Raw genomic sequence first — 23,379 nt, 5'->3', positions numbered from 1 at the left:
AGACACTATTTTGTATAACATCATTAGATTCAATAGGTGTTTCCAAAAAAAAATCAAAAAGACCATTGTCATCTTTGGACCCAATAATAGAATTGATAGAAGGAGAAATTGAAACCACATTCATGGAAGCCTTCTCATTCTCAACATCTAGTTTGAAGTAGCATTCAAGGTACAACCTTCTCAATTTGAACATCAGACCCATACCCCTTGGGTCCAACTTTCTTGGGTGTAGACCCATCACCATCCACCGCATCTCCCAACCAATTATTAAGATAATGAACCTTTTGGACTTCCAGACCTTATGAGATTTATTAGGGGGTTTATATGGGCACTCCTCAGCCCAATAACCAACCTTTTTATAATCAAATGAGGCAAATGAGATAGACTCAAACTCAATAGCCTTAACCCATTCACCAAATTTGTACTTAATAGTGTTAAATACACTACAAGACTAAGAGGGGGGGTGAATCAGTCCAGACCTCAAGAGAAATTAATTTTTTATCTTTAAAATTTAAACCACAACTTAATAATCACAATAGAGATAAATCATGAAATAATCAGGCATAACAAACACATGAACATCAAATTTACATGGAAAACTAAAGCAAGGAAAAACCATTGTGAAAATCAGATACAATATAAATAATCTATTACAATGTGTCCTCCAAAACCAACTACTCCTAGGAGGAATTGTGGACCTAAGGTGAACAACCTTAGGGCAAGATACAAAAGACTTGCAAAGTTGAAACACACTATTTCAAGGCAAGGTATAGAAAAATACCAAGAGACTTAGTGTCTTCCAACAAAGAGGAATAGATGAATTGAGTTGAACAAGATCTCTTAATCATGAAAATTATCTTTGAACAAACGTGTCAAGTGATCAATATCATGGTGCACACATTTTTCTTCAAACACAATCTTTGAACACTTTCATATAGAAGATATTGTCATCAAAGCACTTCACAACAATCTTTAGTATATCTTTAATTTTGAATATTCTTGCAAACCACCTTCACACACTTCACACAAATTCACGCACATTCCACATCTTCAGTCACACATCCGCACTCTTTATATAAAAGATAGTTGTCAAAACCCTTAGCTAGGTCAACCACAGATATAATACACACATTTACATAAATTTGGCTACCTAGGCCAACAACAACAATTATGATCTACTCTAGGAGATAGAGAGGACCCAAATATGTCACAACACATCTTTTCCAAACAACTGCAATGAACCGCACATACTAAAACATTCTCCAAGGTTGACATGAAATGAAACATGTAGATAAACATTATATTAACCATACTCATCCTTTGAAGCAAAATTGGACCAAAATAATATGATCCAAGTAGGATATAGTATTATAGTCAGCCCAAAATTGGACTAGTTGACAACATAGAACTCAAAACAGCTTAACTTCACTTTCCAATTGGAACATCATCTAAAAATTGAACTAGAACACTGCACAAACTAAATGAACATGTCCTCCAAACCACATCACTTGAATTCACCTATCTGAAAGCCATCACACATTTTTGAGACCTCTTCTGACAAACAACCTTACTACCAAAAGAATCAACATTTAGCCATGCTAGTTGAGCCATAGAGTATCTGCAAACATGATAGTACACAAAGACATTGTATGTAGACCCATAGCATTTATAGTCTTCACATATCGAAGGAATGCAAGACATTCTTCCACTAAGACATTAAAAACTCTTTCTAGCATAAATATTGTTTCCTACATATTGAGACTTTCACTACACCATCTTGTAGCATACGATAGTTTGGCATCAATGACAACACAACACAACTCAAGTTGCCAACAAATAGAAACATCACAAGGGAGATCAATAGATTGAGCCACACTCACACAAATTCGAGCATAAACCAAAAACCTCCTAGAAGCCATCATGGAATCAAAAGACAGAAGATCGCTAAAACAAGCTACAATCCCCCTAAAGATATTTTCATCCCAATATTCAAGGGGTAAACCCGACAAGCTAACCCAAGCAAACTTGTAAATCAACATTTTTCATTTTTTTTCTACAACACCGTTTAGATATAACCGGCCAAGATATTTAACTTAAATTATAATATGAAAAATAATATTAATAAATAATAACACTTATAGCATAAACCAAAATAAATTTACCTTAGTTACAATATTGAGTAGAAAATGAACAATCAGCATATATAATAAAACTAATATGCATTATATCTGAGGACTAGTTACACTAAGACATATCCTATAAATATCATTAATCTTACTAACAATTATTTTTAAATTAAATAAACTTTAAGCAGTTTATTTAATTTTCAACGAAAAATTAATAAAATTAGTATTATTTTTCCTCTATTATTTGATCTCTCTTAACTTTTCCACCTTTCAATTCATGTGCTAATTATAGGTCATGCTCTATCTTTCTAATTAATCCCTACCGTTAATCAAACGTTAAAAGAAGCATATAAATAAAACCCTTTGTCCATTCGTTTTCAAACATCAAGCATTCATTAACAAATATCAAGCATCAAACATCACCTATCAAGCCACCGTCAACCTGGTGTGAACCCTTCGAAGTGGTGAGTTCTTACACTCCCCTACTAAATGGAATTCATAATATGATTGCTATTTTTTTCTCATCTGTTAGAATAGCTAAAATGTATTGCAGTGTCATTGTTGTGGATCTTGGCTGCTACTTACTGTTTAAAATTATTTATTGATAGGCATTTCCATTAGAAAATTTATAATCTAAATTTTTTATGTTAGAACTTCTTAGTATTTATATAATTTCCTCTCGTGATGCATGTTGATTATTTGAAAGCAATATTTACTGATCTTATGTAGACCGTCTGGCTGATCTAATCGTTTTAAGGGCATATGTGTGAAGGTAATGTAACTGCCGTATCTCCAAAGATGGAAAGTCTTTTGTAACGGCTCCCGAATTCCTTTCAGCCGCTTTCTTTTTTTCGGCTGTTCTTGTGCGTTGATTCTTGGTCTGTTTGTCAGTACTATTTTATCAGTCCTATTTTTGTTTCCTCTATTTTTATTTGAGGAGTTTTGGGTTTCTTTTGAAGGATGGGAAAATACGAAGGTAGGAATTAAGGTTTATTTTATCTTGGTGGTATAAATGCTACAGATTTTTGGGGTTTTAATATCAATGAGTTTTGAGTGTTGTGTTACTGTTGTTTCAGCATGGCGTTTTTTAATGCATTCAGAAAATTGTAGTCTGGATCTAGATCCATACTTGTTTCGATTAGAAATGTTAGTGTTTGTTTATTATAGCAGCTGCGTGTGGTTATGGAGTTCTACTACAGGAGCTGAGCAGCGACTTTTTAGAGATTGGTTTGCAGAAGACGAAAATCTAATCTGCATCAGTTTTTGTTATCAGAACAATCAACAATGACCCAAAGGGAAGTCGGTTTTGGTCTGAATTGGAGAGGAAAGGACAGGAGAAATGCTGCTAATACCTTAGAACAGCGTGAATGCAAAATGCTGACCAAATTTGAAACCAAGAGCGATAGGGTAAAGGGGCTAAGCTTTCATCCCAAAAGGCCATGGATCCTTTCCAGTCTTTACAGCGGAGTCATTCAGCTATGGGACTATCGGATGGGAACTCTGATAGACACATTTGATGAGCATGATGGGCCTGTTCGAGGAGTACATTTTCACAAATCACAGCCATTATTTGTGTCTGGAGGTAAGCAATGTACATACATGTTAAATCTAAATTGAATGCCATGTGGGTGTTCGGGTAAACTATCTAATAAGTGAATATGCAGGAACTTGAAATAAAAACTTAACAATCAAGAAGAGTGACAAAACTAATTGCATTGGGAACTTTTCAGGTGATGACTACAAGATAAAGGTCTGGAACTACAAGATGCGGCGATGCCTTTTTACACTACTAGGGCACTTTGACAACATTCGCACAGTTTATTTCCATAACGAGTATCCTTGGATTGTTAGTGCAAGTGATGATCACACGATAAGGATCTGGGATTGGCAATCTCAAGTTTGCATATCTCTTCTTCGTGCTCACAATCATTATGTGATGTGTGCCTCTTTTCATCTCAAGGAGGATCTGGTTGTTTCCGCATCATTGGATCGAACTATTCGTGTGTGGGATGTAAGCGCTTTAAGGAAAAGAACTGTTTCTCCTGCTGCTGATATCTTGGAGCGGACACGGATGAGCACTGATCCCTTTGGAGGTGGTGATGTTGTTGTGAAGTATACTCTTGAGGGACATGATCGTGGTGTAAGCTGGGCCTCCTTTCATCCTAGCTTACCATTAATTGTGTCTGGTGCAGATGATTACCACGTTAAACTTTGGCAGATGAATGGTATGTTTTCTTTCCTTTCTATCTGCAGTAAAGTTTCAAGTTTTATTTATTTTCTTGTATTAGGCAGAAAAGTGATCCCCATATTTGAAATGTTTTCGCTTTCTTGTAAATCAGATACAAAGGCTTGGGAAGTTGACACCCTAAGAGGACATGTACACAATGTGTGTTGTGTGTTGTTCCATGCACGCCAAGACATTATTGTTTCAAATTCTGAGGATAAAAGTATCCGAGTGTGGGATATGTCCAAGCGTACAAGTGTCCAAACTTTTCGTAGAGAGCATGATCGGTTCCGGATTCTTTCTACACATCCAGAAGTAAATCTTCTGGCAGCTGGGCATGACAGTGGGATGATTGTCTTCAAATTGGAGAGAGAGAGGCCTGCCTATGTCGTCTCTGGGGGCTCGCTACTATATATCAAGGATCATTTTCTACGTACTTATGATTTTGCAACTCAAAAAGACAATCCATTAATACCAATTCGCAGACTTGGTTCCAGTGGCCCAAATCAAGGGCCAAGATCTTTATCATACAATCCAACAGAGTGTTCTGTTTTAATATGTTCAGATGTTGATGGTGGTGCCTATGAACTTTATGATGCGCCAAGGGAAAGTCTTGGTAGGAGTGATTCAGTACATGAGGCAAAGAGAGGAATAGGAGGATCTGCTGTGTTCATTGCAAGGAATAGGTTTGCTGTTCTTGACAAGAGCCATAATCAGGTTACTATAAAGAACTTGAATAATGAGGTGACAAAAAAGTGCGATCTTCCATTCAGTGCAGATACAATTTTCTTTGCAGGGACAGGCAACCTACTTTGTAGATCAGAAGATAGTGTAATTCTTTTTTATCTGCAACAGAGAAGAAACATAGGGGAAATTCGTGCTCCAAATGTCAAGTACATAGTTTGGTCCAATGATATGGAGAGTGTAGCCTTGCTTAGTAAGCATGCAATCATTATTGCAAGCAAGAAGTTGTCAGAGAGATGCAAATTACGTGAGAGTATACGTGTCAAGAGTGGGGCTTGGGACGACAATGGCATTTTTATTTACTCAACTTTGAATCACATAAAATATTGCTTGCCAAATGGAGATAGTGGTATCATCAGAACGCTTGATGTTCCGGTATACATAACAAAGGTTTCTGGAAGTTCTCTTTATTGCCTAGATAGAGATGGTAAGAACCGAGTTATACAGATAGATATTAGTGAGTGTGTATTCAAGCTGGCATTGATGAAGAAGAAATATGATGAAGTGATGAGGATAATTAGGGATTCTCAGCTCTGTGGACAGGCCATCATAGCTTACCTGCAACAGAAGGGATTTCCAGAGGTGGCCCTTCACTTTGCTAGAGATGAGAGAACTCGTTTCAACTTGGCTGTGGAGAGTGGAAACATTCAAATAGCTGTTGCTTCTGCAAAAGAGATTGATGAGAAGGAACATTGGCATAAGCTAGGAGTTGAAGCCCTTCGGCAGGGTAATACTGATATTGTAGAGTATGCATATCAAAGGACAAAGGATTTTGAACAGCTTTCCTTTCTATACCTGATTACTGGTAATTTAGATAAATTCACAAAGATGTTAAGGATTGCCGAAATAAAAAATGATGTAAACGGCCAGTTTCACAATGCATTATATTTGGGTGACATTAAAGAGCGCATTAAGATTTTGCAGGAATCTGGTCATCTACCACTTGCTTATGTCACTGCATCTGTTCATGGTCTTACGGATATTGCTGACACTCTTGCAGCTGATTTGGGAGGCAATCTTCCAACTCTACCTTCAGGAAAGAGATCATCGCTTCTGATGCCTCCTGTACCCATTCTGCGTGGCGGTGATTGGCCTTTGCTTCAGGTTATCAAAGGTATTTTTGAATGTGGTTTGGAAAATTCTGCTGGAACAGCTTATGAAGAAGAGGACCAAGGAAATGGTGCTGATCGGGGTGAAGACATTGCTATAGAAAATGCAAATGGCGAAGTTATAATGGCAGATGACAAAGAAGTTACAGTTGGAGAGGATAGAGATGGGGGATGGGATATGGAGGAGTTGGAACTTCCTCAAGATGTTGGAATCACTCATGATACATTGTTTGTAACCCCAACACAAGATATGCCAGTTAGCCAAATTTGGATACAAGATTCTTCTCTTGCTGGTGAGCATGCGGCTGCAGGCAATTTTGATACAGCTTTGGAGTTGCTAAATCGTCAACTTGGGATTACTAATTTCTCGCGATTGAAGCCTATAATTTTGGATCTGTATATGGGCAGTCATGTGTTCCTTCCAGCCCTTGCTTCTGCACCTGTTATGCTATTAGCAGTAGAAAGAAGTAGGAATGACATTGGGAGTCCAAATGTTAGGGGTCCCCCGGCCTTGGTATACAGTCTTTCTGTAGTTGAGGAGAAACGGAGAGTAGCTTACAGGGCAATGACAGAAGGTAAGTTCTGTGAAGCATTGAGGCTATTTGTGAACATTCTGCACATTATCCCAATTATTGTAGTAGACACAAGAAAGGAAGTTGATGATGTAAAAAAGTTGATTGGAATTGCCAAAGAATATGTTCTTGGTCTTCGAATGGAGATCAAGAGAAAAGAAATCAAAGATGATGCTCTCCGGCAACAGGAGCTTGCAGCTTATTTCACTCATTGCAAACTTCAGATAGTTCATTTAAGATTGGCTTTGCTAAATGCAATGGGCATCTGTTACAAGAGTGGGAACTATAGTACAGCGGCAAACATGGCATGCCGGCTTTTAGAAACTGACCCTCCAACAAGCCATGCAACAAAGGCTAGTCAAGTCCTTCAAGCCTGTGAGAGGAATTTGCAAGATGCAAACCAGGTAAACTATGACTTCAGAAATCCTTTTGTTGTCTGTGCTTCAAGTTTTACTCCAATATACCATGGCCAGAAAAGTGTTTCATGTCCATATTGTACATCACAGTTTGTTCCTACTATGTCTGGAAAGATTTGTACCACATGCAATCTTTCAATTGTGGGTTCAGATGCATCTGGACTACTTTGTTCTGCTACTCAAACAAGGTGAAGTTGGCTCTCCACAACCATGGGTTTGCATTTTCTTTTCAATTATGGTGTAGGGATATTATAACCAAGAGAAGTGCTTCCATTTGCATCAAACTTGATAGTCATGTAACAGAAATTTAGATATTATGTCAGCGACAGCTGGGAATGTATATACATTTTGACATTAGAAGAAAGGCAAAAATCATACATGCTATTTTGTTAGATGTGTCAGTACTCAATTAAGAAATTTTATTTCATGCACTGTGATGAATGTGGGCAAACAACTTCAATTTTTTTGGTTTAACATTGTAGTTCTGGGTCAGGGTTTATGGAACATTGCTTGGAAGGGAGAGGATTGTGTAGATATCATGCTTGTTGGAAGGTCAGTAGGCCTTGAGGTTGCTAGGGGTGCATGTTTATGTGTATTCTCTTTTTGTTCCTTATTTCTTTGTTACTAGTGATTGTTTGATTGATCCTATGTGGTCTCAAGTTACTTTCATTATTGTTGTAAAAAATGGTAATTGAGAAAATGAATGATCATGTTGATATGTTGATAGTTTGCAATAAATACTACATATTCTTATATGATTGATGTATTTGTATGTAAAATATGGTGTGTTGTGATGAAATTATGTTTACACGTTCTATTATATTAGAATGGATAATTCCCTCCCTTTTGGACAATAAGTTGAAGTGTTCCCATAAAGTATTGCTTGTGTACCTCTCTCTCTCTCTCTCTCTCTCTCTCTCTCTCTCTCTCTCTCTCTCTCTCTATATATATATATATATATATATATGAATGGTTAGTGAAGGTGTTTACCTAAGAGTGTATTGTACTTTAGGATCATTTGGGTACGCTTGTTTAATGTGAATTAATCTTATATTTGAGTAAGAAGGATGTTGATTAGAACAACCTATGGGTAAAGGACCCAAGTCCCCAAAGTGTATTCCTAACTTCTGATTCATATGTTAATCTGCGTAGGATATCCAAATTACATTATGTAACACTTAGAGAAAAAGGGGGCAATAAAATCTTATGCATGGTAATGGTGATATCCTTGGTAGAAAATAAATGATAGTAAACCTTTCCTTGTTAATGGACTCCTAAACCTAGGATCCCCTCTCATTACTTAATGTGCATGAAATGTAGATGATGACTGGATTGTAGGAGCATCATATTGGTGAGACTTATAGTCCCCAACTACATTATTAATGTTAGAAGATCTTATAAATTTGCAGTCCAAATAATAGATATAACAATTTAAACCTTAATGTCGGTAAACCAATCTTAAGTGCCGATAAAATAGATAAACACAATTATTATTACCGGTAAAACTTAATGTGAGAAACAGAAAGAGAAACAACATCCACAACACATAACACAGAGATTTTTGATGTGGAAACCCAGTGACGAAAAAACCGCGGTGGGAAACCTTACCCACAATGAGATGATACTTCTACAGATAGTATGTGTATACAAATGGGGTCTGCATGTGCAGGAATGCCAACCGCCTAGAGCTCACTGCTCAATCACAAAATAGGAAGTCTCACTGACTTACAATTGGATGGTTAAATCCAAGATGATGTAGTGCATAAAGTAGCATCAACAATGTTTGATTCAGTACCGATTTAAGCTCTGAACATCTTCATAACCTTTCCTTCAACCTTCAAATGACGTCTGCTTGATTTGCACAGGGATCTGCTATTCAATATTCACTTATATCATTTTCATATCCGAGTGCATATTTGATCATCAAATGATTTTACATTTATACAAAGCCAAAGACCAAATGAGTAGGTCGGCTCACCAAAGATATTACAATGAAAATCAATTACAAATAAGATACAACATGTTGGCTCAATACAATAACCAATCAATAAGCAATTTCCATGACATGCAATGTTGATCTAGACATGAAGCATGTACGAGTCCATAACCTAGACCTATCTATCGGTAAAGGAAAATGTGTCAACCCCATTAGACCAATAACCAAAACACCAAATCCAAGCTTCCAAACAATGTCTTTGACATAGCCAAATGATCTCCAGATGATAACAAGTCATCATCACTATCGGTGAACTAAATAACCTGTCGGTGAGTGCATAACATGTCTGTCGGTAAATGCATAACCAGAATACCATAATTGTCAAACCAACAATGTAGATCTCCAGAATGACAAGTGTTGACATCAATGACAAAACCAATGCAACACATGACAAAGTCATCCATAATACCAACAATCTCCCCCTTTGGCATTGATGGCAACACTAGATAGAAAAACATCTAAGTGCCAAAAACAGAATGCCAAAATAAACCAACAACCAACAATCTCCCAATACCAAGTTCTATAACAGAAATAAAAACAAGAAACCAATGATACAACCAAAGACACATTGTTTTTCTATAGATATCTCTCCCCCTTTGACTAAAACACTTACAGAGTCTAAAGATAAACTGGTAAAGCAGTCTAATAGTCAGACCGGTTACCACACATGCAAACCAAAATGCAAATAAATCATTCACCCAAAAGCAATACAACCATAACACAAGATATTTGACATGGAAACCCAACTGGGAAAAACCACGGTGAGATGGAACTCACAAGTCACTATCTGGAGAATAGAAACCAGACCGGTTAAGATCAGACCGGTTAAGGTCTTACAATATTCTTCACCAGAACAGATCTTGTTAGGAATCTCAATCTCTATTAGGAGATAAGTCCGATTAAAGACTACCTTGTTAGAGGATTTTAGATTCATAGAAGTGAACCACCTTGTTAGAGGATTTTACAAAGGCTTTGAGGCCTACCCAGTTAAGGGATACAAACTTGTCAAAGATGTGAGCAATCAACAAGTGTTTGATCTATCTAATAGCACAGACTACTTGGTTAGATCCAGTATTTCTCACAGTTAATGCATTCCAGCATTACTTCAGTCTTCTCTATCACTCTCTCAGTTACAACTTGATCTTATCAAATAAGATCATTCTTCCAACAACTCAACACCCACTTTAAACCCTAGCATGACATTAACCCTTTCAGCAACAACTTAAAACCCTAGATGACATTAATCGGTCCAATAGGATTACATTACAATTTCCTAGGTTCAATGAATCTAGACATACTCAGTAACACAACACAAAAAGCACCGTCAATGTGTCGACACTGTCAAACAATCGGTGGATTGGTAACTCATCACAAAATGCCGGTTGGTAACTCATTACAGAGTATTACCGGTTCATACAAAATACCGGTTGTCGGTTTGACAAAAATGAAGACTTGGTAAGAATGTGTTGTGCCGCTTTGCTCCCTTGAACTGCTTGAGATCTACGAACTACTTGGGGTCGACATGCCGCTTCAAACTGGGAAACACATTCTGCAAAATCACCAATAGTCTAAAGACTAGAATACAACATACCGGTTGGAACAAATACCGGTTGAGCTCTAGCTCATACATATAAAGGGGATCTCAATACAAGTGTGTGTCCATCAATGACAATCACAACATAAACATCAAAAATGCCAACAAAATTCTCCATACCAAATTTATTCAAAAGTTCCTTCAAGTATTTTGTTTGACTAATGAATATCCCTTTATCTGTTTGTGAAATCTGCAAACCTAAAAAGAATTTTATCTCTCCAATCATAGACATTTCACATTCTTCCTGCATCTTGTTAGCAAAATCCTTGCATAGACCTTCTTCACCTCCAAAAATGATATCATCGACAAATACTTCAATAACCAAAATGTCATCATTAGTAACCTTGTAATACAAGGTGTTCTCAGCATTACCTTTTGTGTAACCAAGCTTCAAAAGATATTTATCCAATCTAGCATACCAAGCTCTGGGGGATTGTTTCAAACCATATAAAGCTTTCCTTAACTTGCAAACCATATCTTTATCTGCCAAAGAAAAACCATCAGTTTGTTCAATTTAAACTTCTTCCTCAAGATCTCCATTCAAAAATGCACATTTAACATCCATTTGATAAACCTTGTAATTCTTCTAGGCTACAAATGCAAGAAATAGTCTAACTACCTCAATTCTAGCTACCGGTACAAAGGTTTCATTATAATCAATTCCTTCTTTCTGTGAATATCCTTTACAAACTAATCTTGCTTTGTTTCTGATTACTTCACCATCTTCATTAAGTTTATTCATGTACACCCATTTAGTTCCAATTACATTTTTGTCTTTAGGTTGGGGAACCAATGTCCAAGTATTATTCTTTTCAATTTGTTCTAATTCATCTTCCATTGCTTTTATCTAATGAACATCCTGACATGCTTCAATAATAGATGCTTGTTCAACTTGAGAAAATAGACATACCTCTTCATTTGTCAGTCTTCCCCTAGTCCTAACACCAAGATTCTTATTTCCAATTATCTAATTCTCTGAATGATTCAATCTTACATACCTGGGTTTATTCTGATTTATACTTACATGTTGTTGTTCTTCAGTCATAGTTAAATTTTCTAATGATGTCGGTGTGACTGGGTCTTCACTCTGTACCGGTGGGATCAGTGCCACTTCATTTATGATCATTTCAACTATCGGTTTTGCAGATCTAGAATCTCCTCTAAAGTGTTCATCTATCTTCACATTAGTACTCTCAATGATTTTATGCATTCTTTTATTATAACATCTATATGCCTTTCTTTTAGATGAGTAACCAAGAAATATTCCTTCATCACTTCTAGGATCAAATTTCTCAGCATATTCATCTCTTCTAATGTAACATTTGTTTCCAAAAATTCTAAAATATTTAAGAGTAGGAACATGACCAAACCATAACTCATAAAGGGTCTTACTGGTCTCACTTTTGATGTGAACTTTGTTGAAAGTGTAAACCGTTGTGTTTGTTGCCTCTCTCCAATACATGTGAGGTAGATTTGCTTCCATTAACATAGTTCTGGTTGCATCCAGAATAGTTATGTTCTTCCTTTCCACAACTCCATTTTTTTGAGGTGTCTGAGGTGTTGATAGTTGTCTTTTGATTCCATTCACTTCACAAAATATATTAAATTCTCTAGATGTAAATTCTCCTCCTTGATCTGATCTTAAACATTTTATTCTCTTACTAGTTTCATTCTCTACCATTACTTTGAATATCTTGAATTTTTCAAAAGCTTATGATTTATCCTTGAGAAAAGTAACCCGACACATTCTAGAATAATCATAGATGATTAGCATGAAATATCTATCTCCCTGTAGACTTCTTGTTCTTGATGGACCACATAAATCAGAATGGATTAAATCAAGAGTATAATTGGATTTCTCAGTAATGCTCTTAACTGTTGTTCTAACTTGCTTTCCCATTTGACATTCCTTACATACTGGATTATGAGATTTCACAATCTTAGGTAAATCCCTCACTGCCTTAGTTGAATTGATTTTTACAATGCAATCAAAATTTACATGACAAAGTCTCTTATGCCATAACCAACTTTCATCAATGTGAGGAATCAAACATGTCTTATCTCCAGAATTCAAGTGAAAGATATTACCTTTAGTCTGATTACCGATTGCAATCTCTAATCCAGTTTTGTTTGTAATTTTGCATTTCCCATTCTTGAACTGTAACTGAAATCTTTTTTCAACTAACTGACCAACACTCAAAAGATTATGCTTTAAACCTTCTACATAGTAAACATTGTTAGTATTATGCTTACCATCCAAGGATATAGTACCTTTTCCTTTGATTAAACAAGCTTTATCATCTCCAAACCTTACTTGACCTCCATTAATCTCTTGAAAAGATGAGAATTTGCTTTTGTCTCCAATCATATGATGTGAGCATCCAGAATCTATTATCCATTCTTCCTTCTCTTCAATTTTTTCTGCCAATGCTTGCTCTACTGGTATGACAGTAGGTGTCGGTGAATCTTCCTTTATAGCAACAAAATCCCATCCGCTATCTAGATCTTTATCTGAGTTATCTGTAACACCTTCATCTACATAATAACATGATTTATCTTTGTTCTTCTTAAATCTTAATATTTGATAATCAGGGTTAGGCTTGTATGATCTTTTTGCTTCATCCCTTAGTCTAGCATGCCATTCTGGACATCTAGAAGCTATATGACCAACTTTATTGCAATTAAAACATTTAAAAGGTGCTTTACCTTCATACTTACTCCCTGTTGGACCTCTAGGAATCTTCCTAGCAAATAAAGATTCCAATTCTTCAGGTTCTTCATTCTCCCTTCTCACATCTTCAAGTTATTTTGCATAGAGTGCTTTCCAATCAGTTTTGTCAGATGATGATGATGCTACTGATGATGATTCTTTGAAAGCTAAATCAATCTTAGCAATATCAGCCGGACCAAATTCTTCAAGTTCAAAAGCTGAAAGTTTACCAACCAAAGTATCTCTAGAAACTGAAGTATTAGGCATGGTTCTCAATTCATTAATAGTAGTCACTTTCATTTTATATGCCAGTGGCAATGCTCTTAAAACTTTAGATACAATTTCTTCTTCACTTAAGAATCCTCCACAACATTGTATTCCCAAAACAATTTCATTTACTCTTTCCATAAAAGCAGAAATTCTTTCTTCTTCTTCCATTTTTTAATTTTCATATCTGACTCGGTAACATTCCAATTTTACAATTTTGACAATAGTATCTCCTTCATTCAGTGTCTCTAATTTGTCCCAAATAGTGTTAGCAGTAGATCGGTCTGATAATCCCATGATTTGTTGATTTGATAATATGCTCAAAAGTGCTTCTCTTGCCTTGCAATCATTCTCCCAAGTCCTTTTCGAATGTAGGTGGATGAGGTTGATTAGGAGTAGGAGCAACATAGCCATTCTTTGTGATATCCCACACATCTCTTCCAATGCAGTTCAGATGTGTCTCCATCCTGATCTTCCATATGCCATAGTTAGTTCCATCAAGCTTCGAACTATCCTTCCTGAAAATGTTAGATGCCATAGGATCTCCTCAAGCTGTTAGGCTTTCTGCAAAAATAGGACTAGGCTCTGATACTAATTGTTAGGAACCGGAAGGACAAATGAGAGGGGCGGGGGGGGGGGGGGTGAATTAGTTGTGAACTAGTTATATAAAATTTGCAGTCCAAATAACAGATATAATAATTTAAACCTTAATGTTGGTAAACCAATCTTAAGTACCGGTAAAACAAATAAACAAAATTAGTAATACTGGTAAAACTTAATGTGAGAAACAGAAAGAGAAACAACATCCACAACACAACACAAATTTTTGATGTGGAGACCCAATGAGGGAAAAACCACGGTGGGAAAACTTACCCACAATCAGATGATACTACTACAGATAGTATGTGTATAAAAATGGGGTCGGCACATGCAGAAAGGCCAACCGCCTAGAGCTCACTGCTCAATCACAAAATGGGAAGTCTCACTGATTTACAATTGGATGGTTAAATCCAAGATGATGTACTGCATAAATTAGCATCAACAATGCTTGATTCAATACCGGTTTAAGCTCTTAACATCTTCATAACCTTTCCTTCAACCTTCAAATGTTGTCTTCTTGATTTGCACAAGGATACGCTCTTCAATATTCACTTATATCATTTTCATATCCGAGTACATATTTGATCATCAAATGATGTTACATTTATACAAAGCCAAAGACCAAATAAGTAGGTCGGCTCACCAAAGATATTACAATGAAAATTAATTACAAATAAGATACAACATGTTGGCTCAATACAATAAATAATTTCCATGACGTGCAATGTTGATCTAGACATGAAACGTGTACTAGTCCATAACCTAGACCTATCTATCGGTAAAGGCAAATGTGTCAACCCGATTAGACCAATAACCAAAACACCAAATCCAAGCTTCCAAACAATGTCTTTGACATAGCCAAATGATCTGCAGATGATAACAAGTCATCATTGCTACCCGTGAACAAAATAACCTGTCGGTGAGTGCATAACATGTCTGTCGGTAAATGCATAACCAGAATACTAGAATTATCAAACCAACAATGTAGATCTCATGACAAAGTCATCCATAATACCAACAATCTCCCCCTTTGGTATTGATGGAAACACTAAATAGAAAAACATCTAAGTGTCAAAAACAGAATGCCAAAATAAACCAACAACCAACAATCTCCCAATACCAAGTTCTATAACAGAAATAAAAACAAGAAACCAATGATACAACCAAAGACACATTGTTTTTCTATAGATATCTCTCCCCCTTTGACATCAAATGCCAAAGCAGTCAAGCTTCGAGAAATATAATACTCAACCAACTACTCCCCTTGAGAAGTAGCTCTCCTCCATCAAAGCCAGAAAAAGATTTTCTGATAATTCCTACCGGTTTGATGTCAAACTCTATCATCTAAGTCTCTGTCGGTGGGGAAATCAACCCAAAATTCTCTCCGAGATATTTAAATGTTTTTTTAGGCAAAGGTTTTATAAAGAAATCTGCAATTTTCTCTTTAGTATTCACATAAACCAATTTTACTTCATTTGCTTCCACATTCTCTTTCAGAAAATTATACTTCATAGAAACATGTTTTGTCTTAGAGTGAAATACCGGATTCTTTCATATGTCAATTGCTGTTGAATTATCACAACAAATTATTACTGGTTCTTTGCATTTTACCTTTATATCCTTCAATATTTGTTTGATCCATAATACCTGAGTACAACTAGTTGTTGCCGCCACATATTCTAATTCTGCAGTGGATAAAGAAGTACACGTCTATTTTTTGCTTATCCAAGAAATCAGTCTGCTACCAAGAAAGAATGCTCCTCTGGTAGTGCTTTTCCTGTCATCTACATCACCTGCCCAATTTTCATCAGTGTATGCACATAAATCAAAATTTTCATCCTTAGGATACCATAAACCAAGATTTGATGTTCCTTGTAAGTACCAGAAAATCCTTATAACTATTATTTCATGATTTTCTTTAGGATTGCCTTGAAACCTAGATACAATACATACTGCATTCATTATATCAGGCCTTGTTTGAGTTAAATACAATAATCCTCCAATCATAGATTTGTACCTTGTCAGATTAACAGGAGCAATTTCATCCTTCAAAGTCATTTTATCAATTGTAGACATAGGAGTACTTCCCAGTTTGGAATTATCCATACCAAATTTCTTCAAAGTTTCCTTCAAGTAATTTTTTAGACTAATGAACATCCCTTTATCTGTTTGTGAAATCTGCAAACGGGTATGTGCAGGATCATGGTGTGCCAAAACAGGCCCTTAAGTGGCAATGAAATTTCAGAAAATCATAGTTATGCAACTTGACATGAAAATTTGAATAAGTTGTGAACATTATTTTTAAAATATGTAAGAAGAGAATATATATAAAATTGAATGTATTTTCTAAGCTACTAGTTGTTGTTTGGAAAAAAAAAATCCTATTTGATGAAAATTTCAAATTTCAATGCAGTGGTACTAAAATTTCAAGAAAAAAATAAGAAGTAGACGTATGTCTGACCACCCTAATCACAATCAAATCATAATATTTTTTTATAATATTAATAATATAAGTATTAGACTCATGTCTGGATGTGACACATTTTTTATTTTTTTATAAAGTAAATAATTATTTATGAATTTTTTACTACATCTTTTCAGAAATTCAGAAACTCCTACGTCTGACCACCTTAACTTGGTCAAAACCTTATGAACTTTTTTTTTTAATTTTTCCCTATATTAGATGAAGCATAGGATGTGATGCATATTTCGGATTCAAAAATTTTTATACTGTTTGAAAGTTATGAGTGTTTTTCAATCAGTCTATCAATCAGGACTATTGTCAGAATTCAATTAGAAAATAAATAATAATTATTTATTAAATTCGAAAAAAGACAAGCCTTATATTGGTCACTCAGGACTTTCCAAGCTTGTCACTTCCAAGCCAAATACCAAAGCATTCCTGAGCTGAAATTTGAAAATTTGACTACAAAAATCAAATATCCGATTATAACGGATATCCAATTTTAATAAGTAAATTCTCTAACTAAATTTGCCCATAATTTATCTAATGTTTATTAATATATTAATATATTAATTTATAAATAAATTAGTATATGCTATTAGGGAGAGGGGGGAGAGAGAGAGAGAGAGAGATGGAAAGAATATGGGAGGGATAGAGAGAGATTAGGGGAGACAAATAGAGAGAGACGAACATCGACAGAGAGAAAGAGACAGAGCCAGAGAGAGAGAGAGATGGGGAGGGGGAAGGGAGAGAGAGAGATGGAGAGAGAGGGAGGGAGGGAGAGGAGGGAAGGGAGAGAGAGATAAAGAGATTAGAAGAGAGGGAGAGAGAGAGAGAGAGAGAGAGAGAGAGAGAGAGAGAGAGAGAGGAGGGAAGGGAGGGAAGGGAGAGAGAGATAAAGAGATTAGAAGATAGGGGGAGAGAGAGAGGGAGAGAGGGAGAGAGAGAGAGAGAGAGAGAGAGAGAGAGAGAGAGAGAGAGAGAGAGAGAGAGAGAGAGGGATAGAGAGGGATAGAGAGAGATTAGGGGAGAGATTAGGAGACAGACAGAGAGAGAACAAGGGAGAGATAGATAGATGGAGAGATTAGGGGAGAGGGATAGAGAGAGATTAGGGGAGAGAGATAGAGAAGGAGAGGGAGAGAGAAAGATTAAGAACTAGTTATATAAAATTTGCAGTCCAAATAACAGATATAATAATTTAAACCTTAATGTTGGTAAACCAATCTTAAGTATCGGTAAAACAAATAAACAGAATTAGCAATACCGGTAAAACTTAATGTGAGAAACAGAAAGAGAAACAACATCCACAACACATAACACAAATTTTTGATGTGGAAACCCAATGAGGGAAACACCATGGTGGGAAAAATTACCCACAATCAGATGATACTACTACAGATAGTATGTGTATAAAAATGGGGTCGGAACATGCAGAAAGGCCAACCGCCTAGAGCTCACTGCTCAATCACAAAATGGGAAGTCTCACTGATTTACAATTGGATGGTTAAATCCAAGATGATGTACTGCATAAATTAGCATCAACAATGCTTGATTCAATACCGGTTTAAGCTCTTAACATCTTCATAACCTTTCCTTCAACCTTCAAATGTTGTCTTCTTGATTTGCACAAGGATAGGCTCTTCAATATTCACTTGTATCATTTTCATATCCGAGTACATATTTGATCATCAAATGATGTTACATTTATACAAAGCCAAAGACCAAATAAGTAGGTCAGCTCACCAAAGATATTACAATGAAAATTAATTACAAATAAGATACAACATGTCGGCTCAATACAATAAATAATTTCCATGACGTGCAATGTTGATCTAGACATGAAACGTGTACTAGTCCATAACCTAGACCTATCTATCGGTAAAGGCAAATGTGTCAACCCGATTAGACCAATAACCAAAACACCAAATCCAAGCTTCCAAACAATGTCTTTGACATAGCCAAATGATCTGCAGATGATAACAAGTCATCATTGCTACCCGTGAACAAAATAACCTGTCGGTGAGTGCATAACATGTCTGTCGGTAAATGCATAACCAGAATACTAGAATTATCAAACCAACAATGTAGATCTCATGACAAAGTCATCCATAATACCAACAATCTCCCCCTTTGGTATTGATGGAAACACTAGATAGAAAAACATCTAAGTGTCAAAAACAGAATGCCAAAATAAACCAACAACCAACAATCTCCCAATACCAAGTTCTATAACAGATATAAAAACAAGAAACCAATGATACAACCAAAGACACATTGTTTTTCTATAGATATCTCTCCCCCTTTGACATCAAATGCCAAAGCAATCAAGCTTCGAGAAATATAATACTCAACCAACTACTCCCCTTGAGAAGTAGCTCTCCTCCATCAAAGCCAGAAAAAGATTTTCTGATAATTCCTACCGGTTTGATGTCAAACTCTATCATCTAAGTCTCTATCGGTGGGGAAATCAACCCAAAATTCTCTCCGAGATATTAGGGGAGACAAACAGAGAGAGACGAACATCGACAGAGAGAAAGAGACAGAGCCAGAGAGAGAGATGGGGAGGGGGAAGGGAGAGAGAGAGATGGAGAGAGAGGGAGGGAGGGAGGGGAGGGAAGGGAGAGAGAGAGATAAAGAGATTAGAAGAGAGGGAGAGAGAGAGAGAGAGAGAGGAGGGAAGGGAGGGAAGGGAGAGAGAGATAAAGAGATTAGAAGAGAGGGGGAGAGATAGGGAGAGAGAGAGAGAGAGGGAGAGAGAGAGAGAGAGGGAGAGGGATAGAGAGGGATAGAGAGAGATTAGGGGAGAGATTAGGAGACAGATAGAGAGACAGACAGACAAAGAGAGAACAAGGGAGAGATAGATAGATGGAGAGATTAGGGGAGAGGGATAGAGAGAGATTAGGGGAGAGAGAGAGAAAAGGAGAGGGAGAGAGAAAGATTAAGACACCATATGACCCAAAGCGACCCAATATGGTATCATAACAGGTCGTATGGTATCCTAAGGGGTCACAAGGGTTCATGGGACACCATATCACCCCTAAGGACAACATACGACCCCTTATGACACCATATGGTTTCGTTAGGGGTCATATGGTGTCCTAGGACACCATATGACCCCTTAAGACACCAAATTGTGTCGTTGTGGGTCATATGGTGTCCTAAGGGGTCGTAGGACACAATATGACCCAAAGCGACCCAATATGGTGTCATTGGGGGTCATATGTTGTCCTAAGGGGTCATATGATGTCTTAAAGGGGTCATATGACACAATATGACCCACTAGGACACAATATGACCCATAATGACCAAATATGGTGTCTTAAGGGGTCATATGGTGTCCTAAGGGGTCGTAAGACACCATATGACCCCTATGGACACCATAGGACCCCTTATGACACCATATGGTGTCATTAGGGGTCATATGGTGTCCTAAGGGGCCGTAGGACATAATATGACCCCTTAGGACACCATAGGACCCAAAGCGACCCAATATGGTGTCATAACAGGTCGTATGGTGTCCTAAGGGGTTATAAGGGTTCATGGGACACCATATGACCCCTAAGGACAACATATGACCCCTTATGACACCATATGGTATCGTTGGGGGTCATATGGTGTCCATAGGCATCATATGGTGTCCATAGGCATCATATGGTGTCCCAAGACACCATATGACCCCTTAAGACACCAAATTGTGTCGTTATGGGTCATATGGTGTCCTAAGGGGTCGTAGGACACCATAGGACCCCTTATGACACCATATGGTGTCGTTAGGGGTCATATGGTGTCCTAAGGGGTTGTAGGACATAATATGACCCCTTAGGACACCATAGGACCCAAAGTGACCCAATATGGTGTCATAACGGGTCATATGGTGTCCTAAGGGCTCATAAGGGTTCATGGGACACCATATGAACCTTAAGGACAACATAAGACCCCTTATGACACCATATGGTGTCGTTAGGGGTCATATGGTGTCCATAGGGGTCATATGGTGTCCTAGGACTCGTTAAGACACTAGATTGTGTTGTTATGGGTCATATGGTGCCCTAAGGGGTTGTAGGACACAATATGACCCCTTAGGACACAATATGACCCAAAGCAACCCAATATGGTGTTATTAGGGGTCATATGGTGTCCTAAGGGGTCATATGATGTATTAAAGGGGTCATGTGACACAATATGACCCATAATAAGTAAATATGGTGTCTTAAGGGGTCACATGGTGTCCTAAGGGGTCATAGGACACCATATGACACATTATGACACCATATGGTGTCATTAGGGGTCATATGGTGTCCTAAGGGGTCGTAGGACATAATATGACCCCTTAGGACACCATAGGACCCAAAGTGACCCAATATGGTGTCATAACAGGTCGTATGGTGTCCTAAGGGGTCATAAGGGTTCATGGGACACCATATGACCCATAACAACCCAATATGGTGTCATTATGGATCACATGGTGTCCTAAGGGGTCATATGATGTCTTAAAGGGGTCATATGACACAATATGACCCCTAGGACACAATATGACCCATAACGACCAAATATGGTGTCTTAAGGGGTTGTAGGACACCATATGACCCCGTGGACACCATAGGACCCCTTATGACACCATATGGTGTCGTTAGGGGTCATATGGTGTCCTAAGGGGTCGTAGGACATAATATGACCCCTTAGGACATCGTAGGACCCAAAGCAACCCAATATGGTGTCATAACAGGTCGTATGGTGTCCTCAGGGGTCATAAGGGTTCATGGGACACCATATGACCCCTAAGGACAAGATATGACCCCTTATGACACCATATGGTGTCATTAGGGGTCATATGGTGTCCATAGGCATCATATGGTGTCCCAAGACACCATATGACCCCTTAAGACACCAAATTGTGTTGTTATGGGTCATATGGTGTCCTAAGGGGTCTAGGACACCATAGGACCCCTTATGACACCATATGGTGTCATTATGGGTCATATGGTGTCCTAAGGGGTCGTAGGACACAATATGAGCCCTTAGGACACCATATGAGCCCTTAGGACATAATATGACCCCTTAGGACACCATATGACCCCTTATGATACCATATGGTGTTGTTAGGGGTCATATGGTGTCCTGGGACACCATATGACCCCTTAAGACACCAAATTTTGTTGTTACTGGTCATATGGTGTCCTAACGAGTCGTATGGAGTCCTAAGGGGTCATAAGGGTTCATGGGACACCATATGACCCCTAAGGACAACATATGACCCCTTATGACACCATATAGTGTCGCTAGGGGTCATATGGTGTTCTAGGACACCATATGACCCCTTAAGACACCAAATTGTGTTGTTATGATGCCTCTCTCTCTCTCCCTCTCTCTCTCTCTAATCTCTCTCTCTCTCTCTCCCTCTCTCCCTCTCCTTCTCTCTCTCTCTAAAATATGACTAATAAAATCCAATATCAGATTTAATCGGATATCCGATTTTTGCCATTGCCATTAATGTGGCAGTTCAATAAAAAAAGGCAGCAACGGGAAAATTTTTGGGGACCACAAATTTATACATTAAAATCGGACATAAAAAAGAGCCTTGTGGGCCATTTTAAGGATTCCAATGGCCCACGGTCTGCATATTCTATTTTCTGTCGATGATCACAGGTTTTCAGACAGGTTGAGATAAATTTGTGCTTTTGGGAGATTCTTAAAGTCAAATCTTACACTGTCAATCATGTAGGAGCATTTGTGTGGAGGGAAATGGGGAGTAGTAGTCGTCAGAAGTCTAAATGCAAAAGAAAACTTTCAAATGACCAAATTGAAGTATATAGAGAAAGAGATAGAGAATGTCATAGGAGGAGAAGACAAGGTATGTTAAATATTGCTAATGTTACTTCAAGTGAAGAGGAAATCGAATTTGAAAATGTGCCACAAGTTATTGAAAATGAAAATGTAGATTTTGAAAGTAAAAATTTTTAAAATGTTGAAAATGTTGAAAGTGATAATGAAAATGCTCAACATGTGGAAAATTTTGACATAGGAGGTGAAAATGTGGAAAAATTTGACATTGAAGGTGGAATTTCTCAACCAAGTGAGCCATATGTAACACCTAATTACTTTAGAACTGAAGACACTCTCATGGATGAAAGACAAATTCCAAATCCAAGACCTTCAAGAACCCCAAAATGGTTATTTGAAATCGATGAGAACATTATTGTGAATCTTGAAGGCAAGAGGTCAACAAGAACCGTTCGGTTGTGGGCTACACAACTTTTCAACCAAAATTTTAGCAATAAGACATTGACCGAGAAATGCCAACTCTTTGTTCAATTGCTAAATATGATAAAGATGAGACCATCGATAAAGAAATTGAAGATTCGTATGAACAAGAAGATGGAGAGAAATTGTATTATTGCAAAAAATATATTTGACGCTCTCAATTCTATTGGAAAGAATACCAAAGAAAGAGATAAGAGAGTCGCTCGAAGAGTGATTACAACCTCCTTAGTAAGCCATCAATTGAGGAAGGCTCATCAAATGAGGCAAACTTGTGTTGATTTTAACATTAACCGTAA

At 37.3% G+C, this 23,379-nt stretch overlaps 1 protein-coding gene across 1 annotated transcript; it reads left to right on the top strand.

The window, feature by feature from the left end:
• Positions 1–3,421: 3,421 nt before the first annotated feature.
• Positions 3,422–7,481, top strand: LOC131056639 (coatomer subunit alpha-1-like). The gene is made up of 3 exons (XM_059217874.1): positions 3,422–3,708; positions 3,857–4,351; positions 4,466–7,481. Exons 1-3 carry the CDS (start codon positions 3,501–3,503, stop codon positions 7,381–7,383), a joined length of 3,621 nt encoding a protein of 1,206 aa, XP_059073857.1. The 5' UTR covers positions 3,422–3,500; the 3' UTR covers positions 7,384–7,481.
• Positions 7,482–23,379: the final 15,898 nt, after the last annotated feature.

This window comes from Cryptomeria japonica, chromosome 3 (assembly GCF_030272615.1).
Source record: "Cryptomeria japonica chromosome 3, Sugi_1.0, whole genome shotgun sequence".
Classification (NCBI taxonomy): domain Eukaryota; kingdom Viridiplantae; phylum Streptophyta; class Pinopsida; order Cupressales; family Cupressaceae; genus Cryptomeria; species Cryptomeria japonica.
The sequence above is the reverse complement of the archived record's forward strand: the minus strand, read 5'-3'. Positions and strand labels throughout refer to the sequence as shown.

Coding starts and splice junctions, on each gene's coding strand:
- LOC131056639 (XM_059217874.1), top strand. CDS start 3,501: ATGCTGACCAAATTTGAAACCAAGAGCGATAGGGTAAAGGGGCTAAGC. Junction 3,709..3,856: donor GCCATTATTTGTGTCTGGAG/GTAAGCAATGTA, acceptor GGAACTTTTCAG/GTGATGACTACAAGATAAAG. Junction 4,352..4,465: donor TAAACTTTGGCAGATGAATG/GTATGTTTTCTT, acceptor CTTGTAAATCAG/ATACAAAGGCTTGGGAAGTT.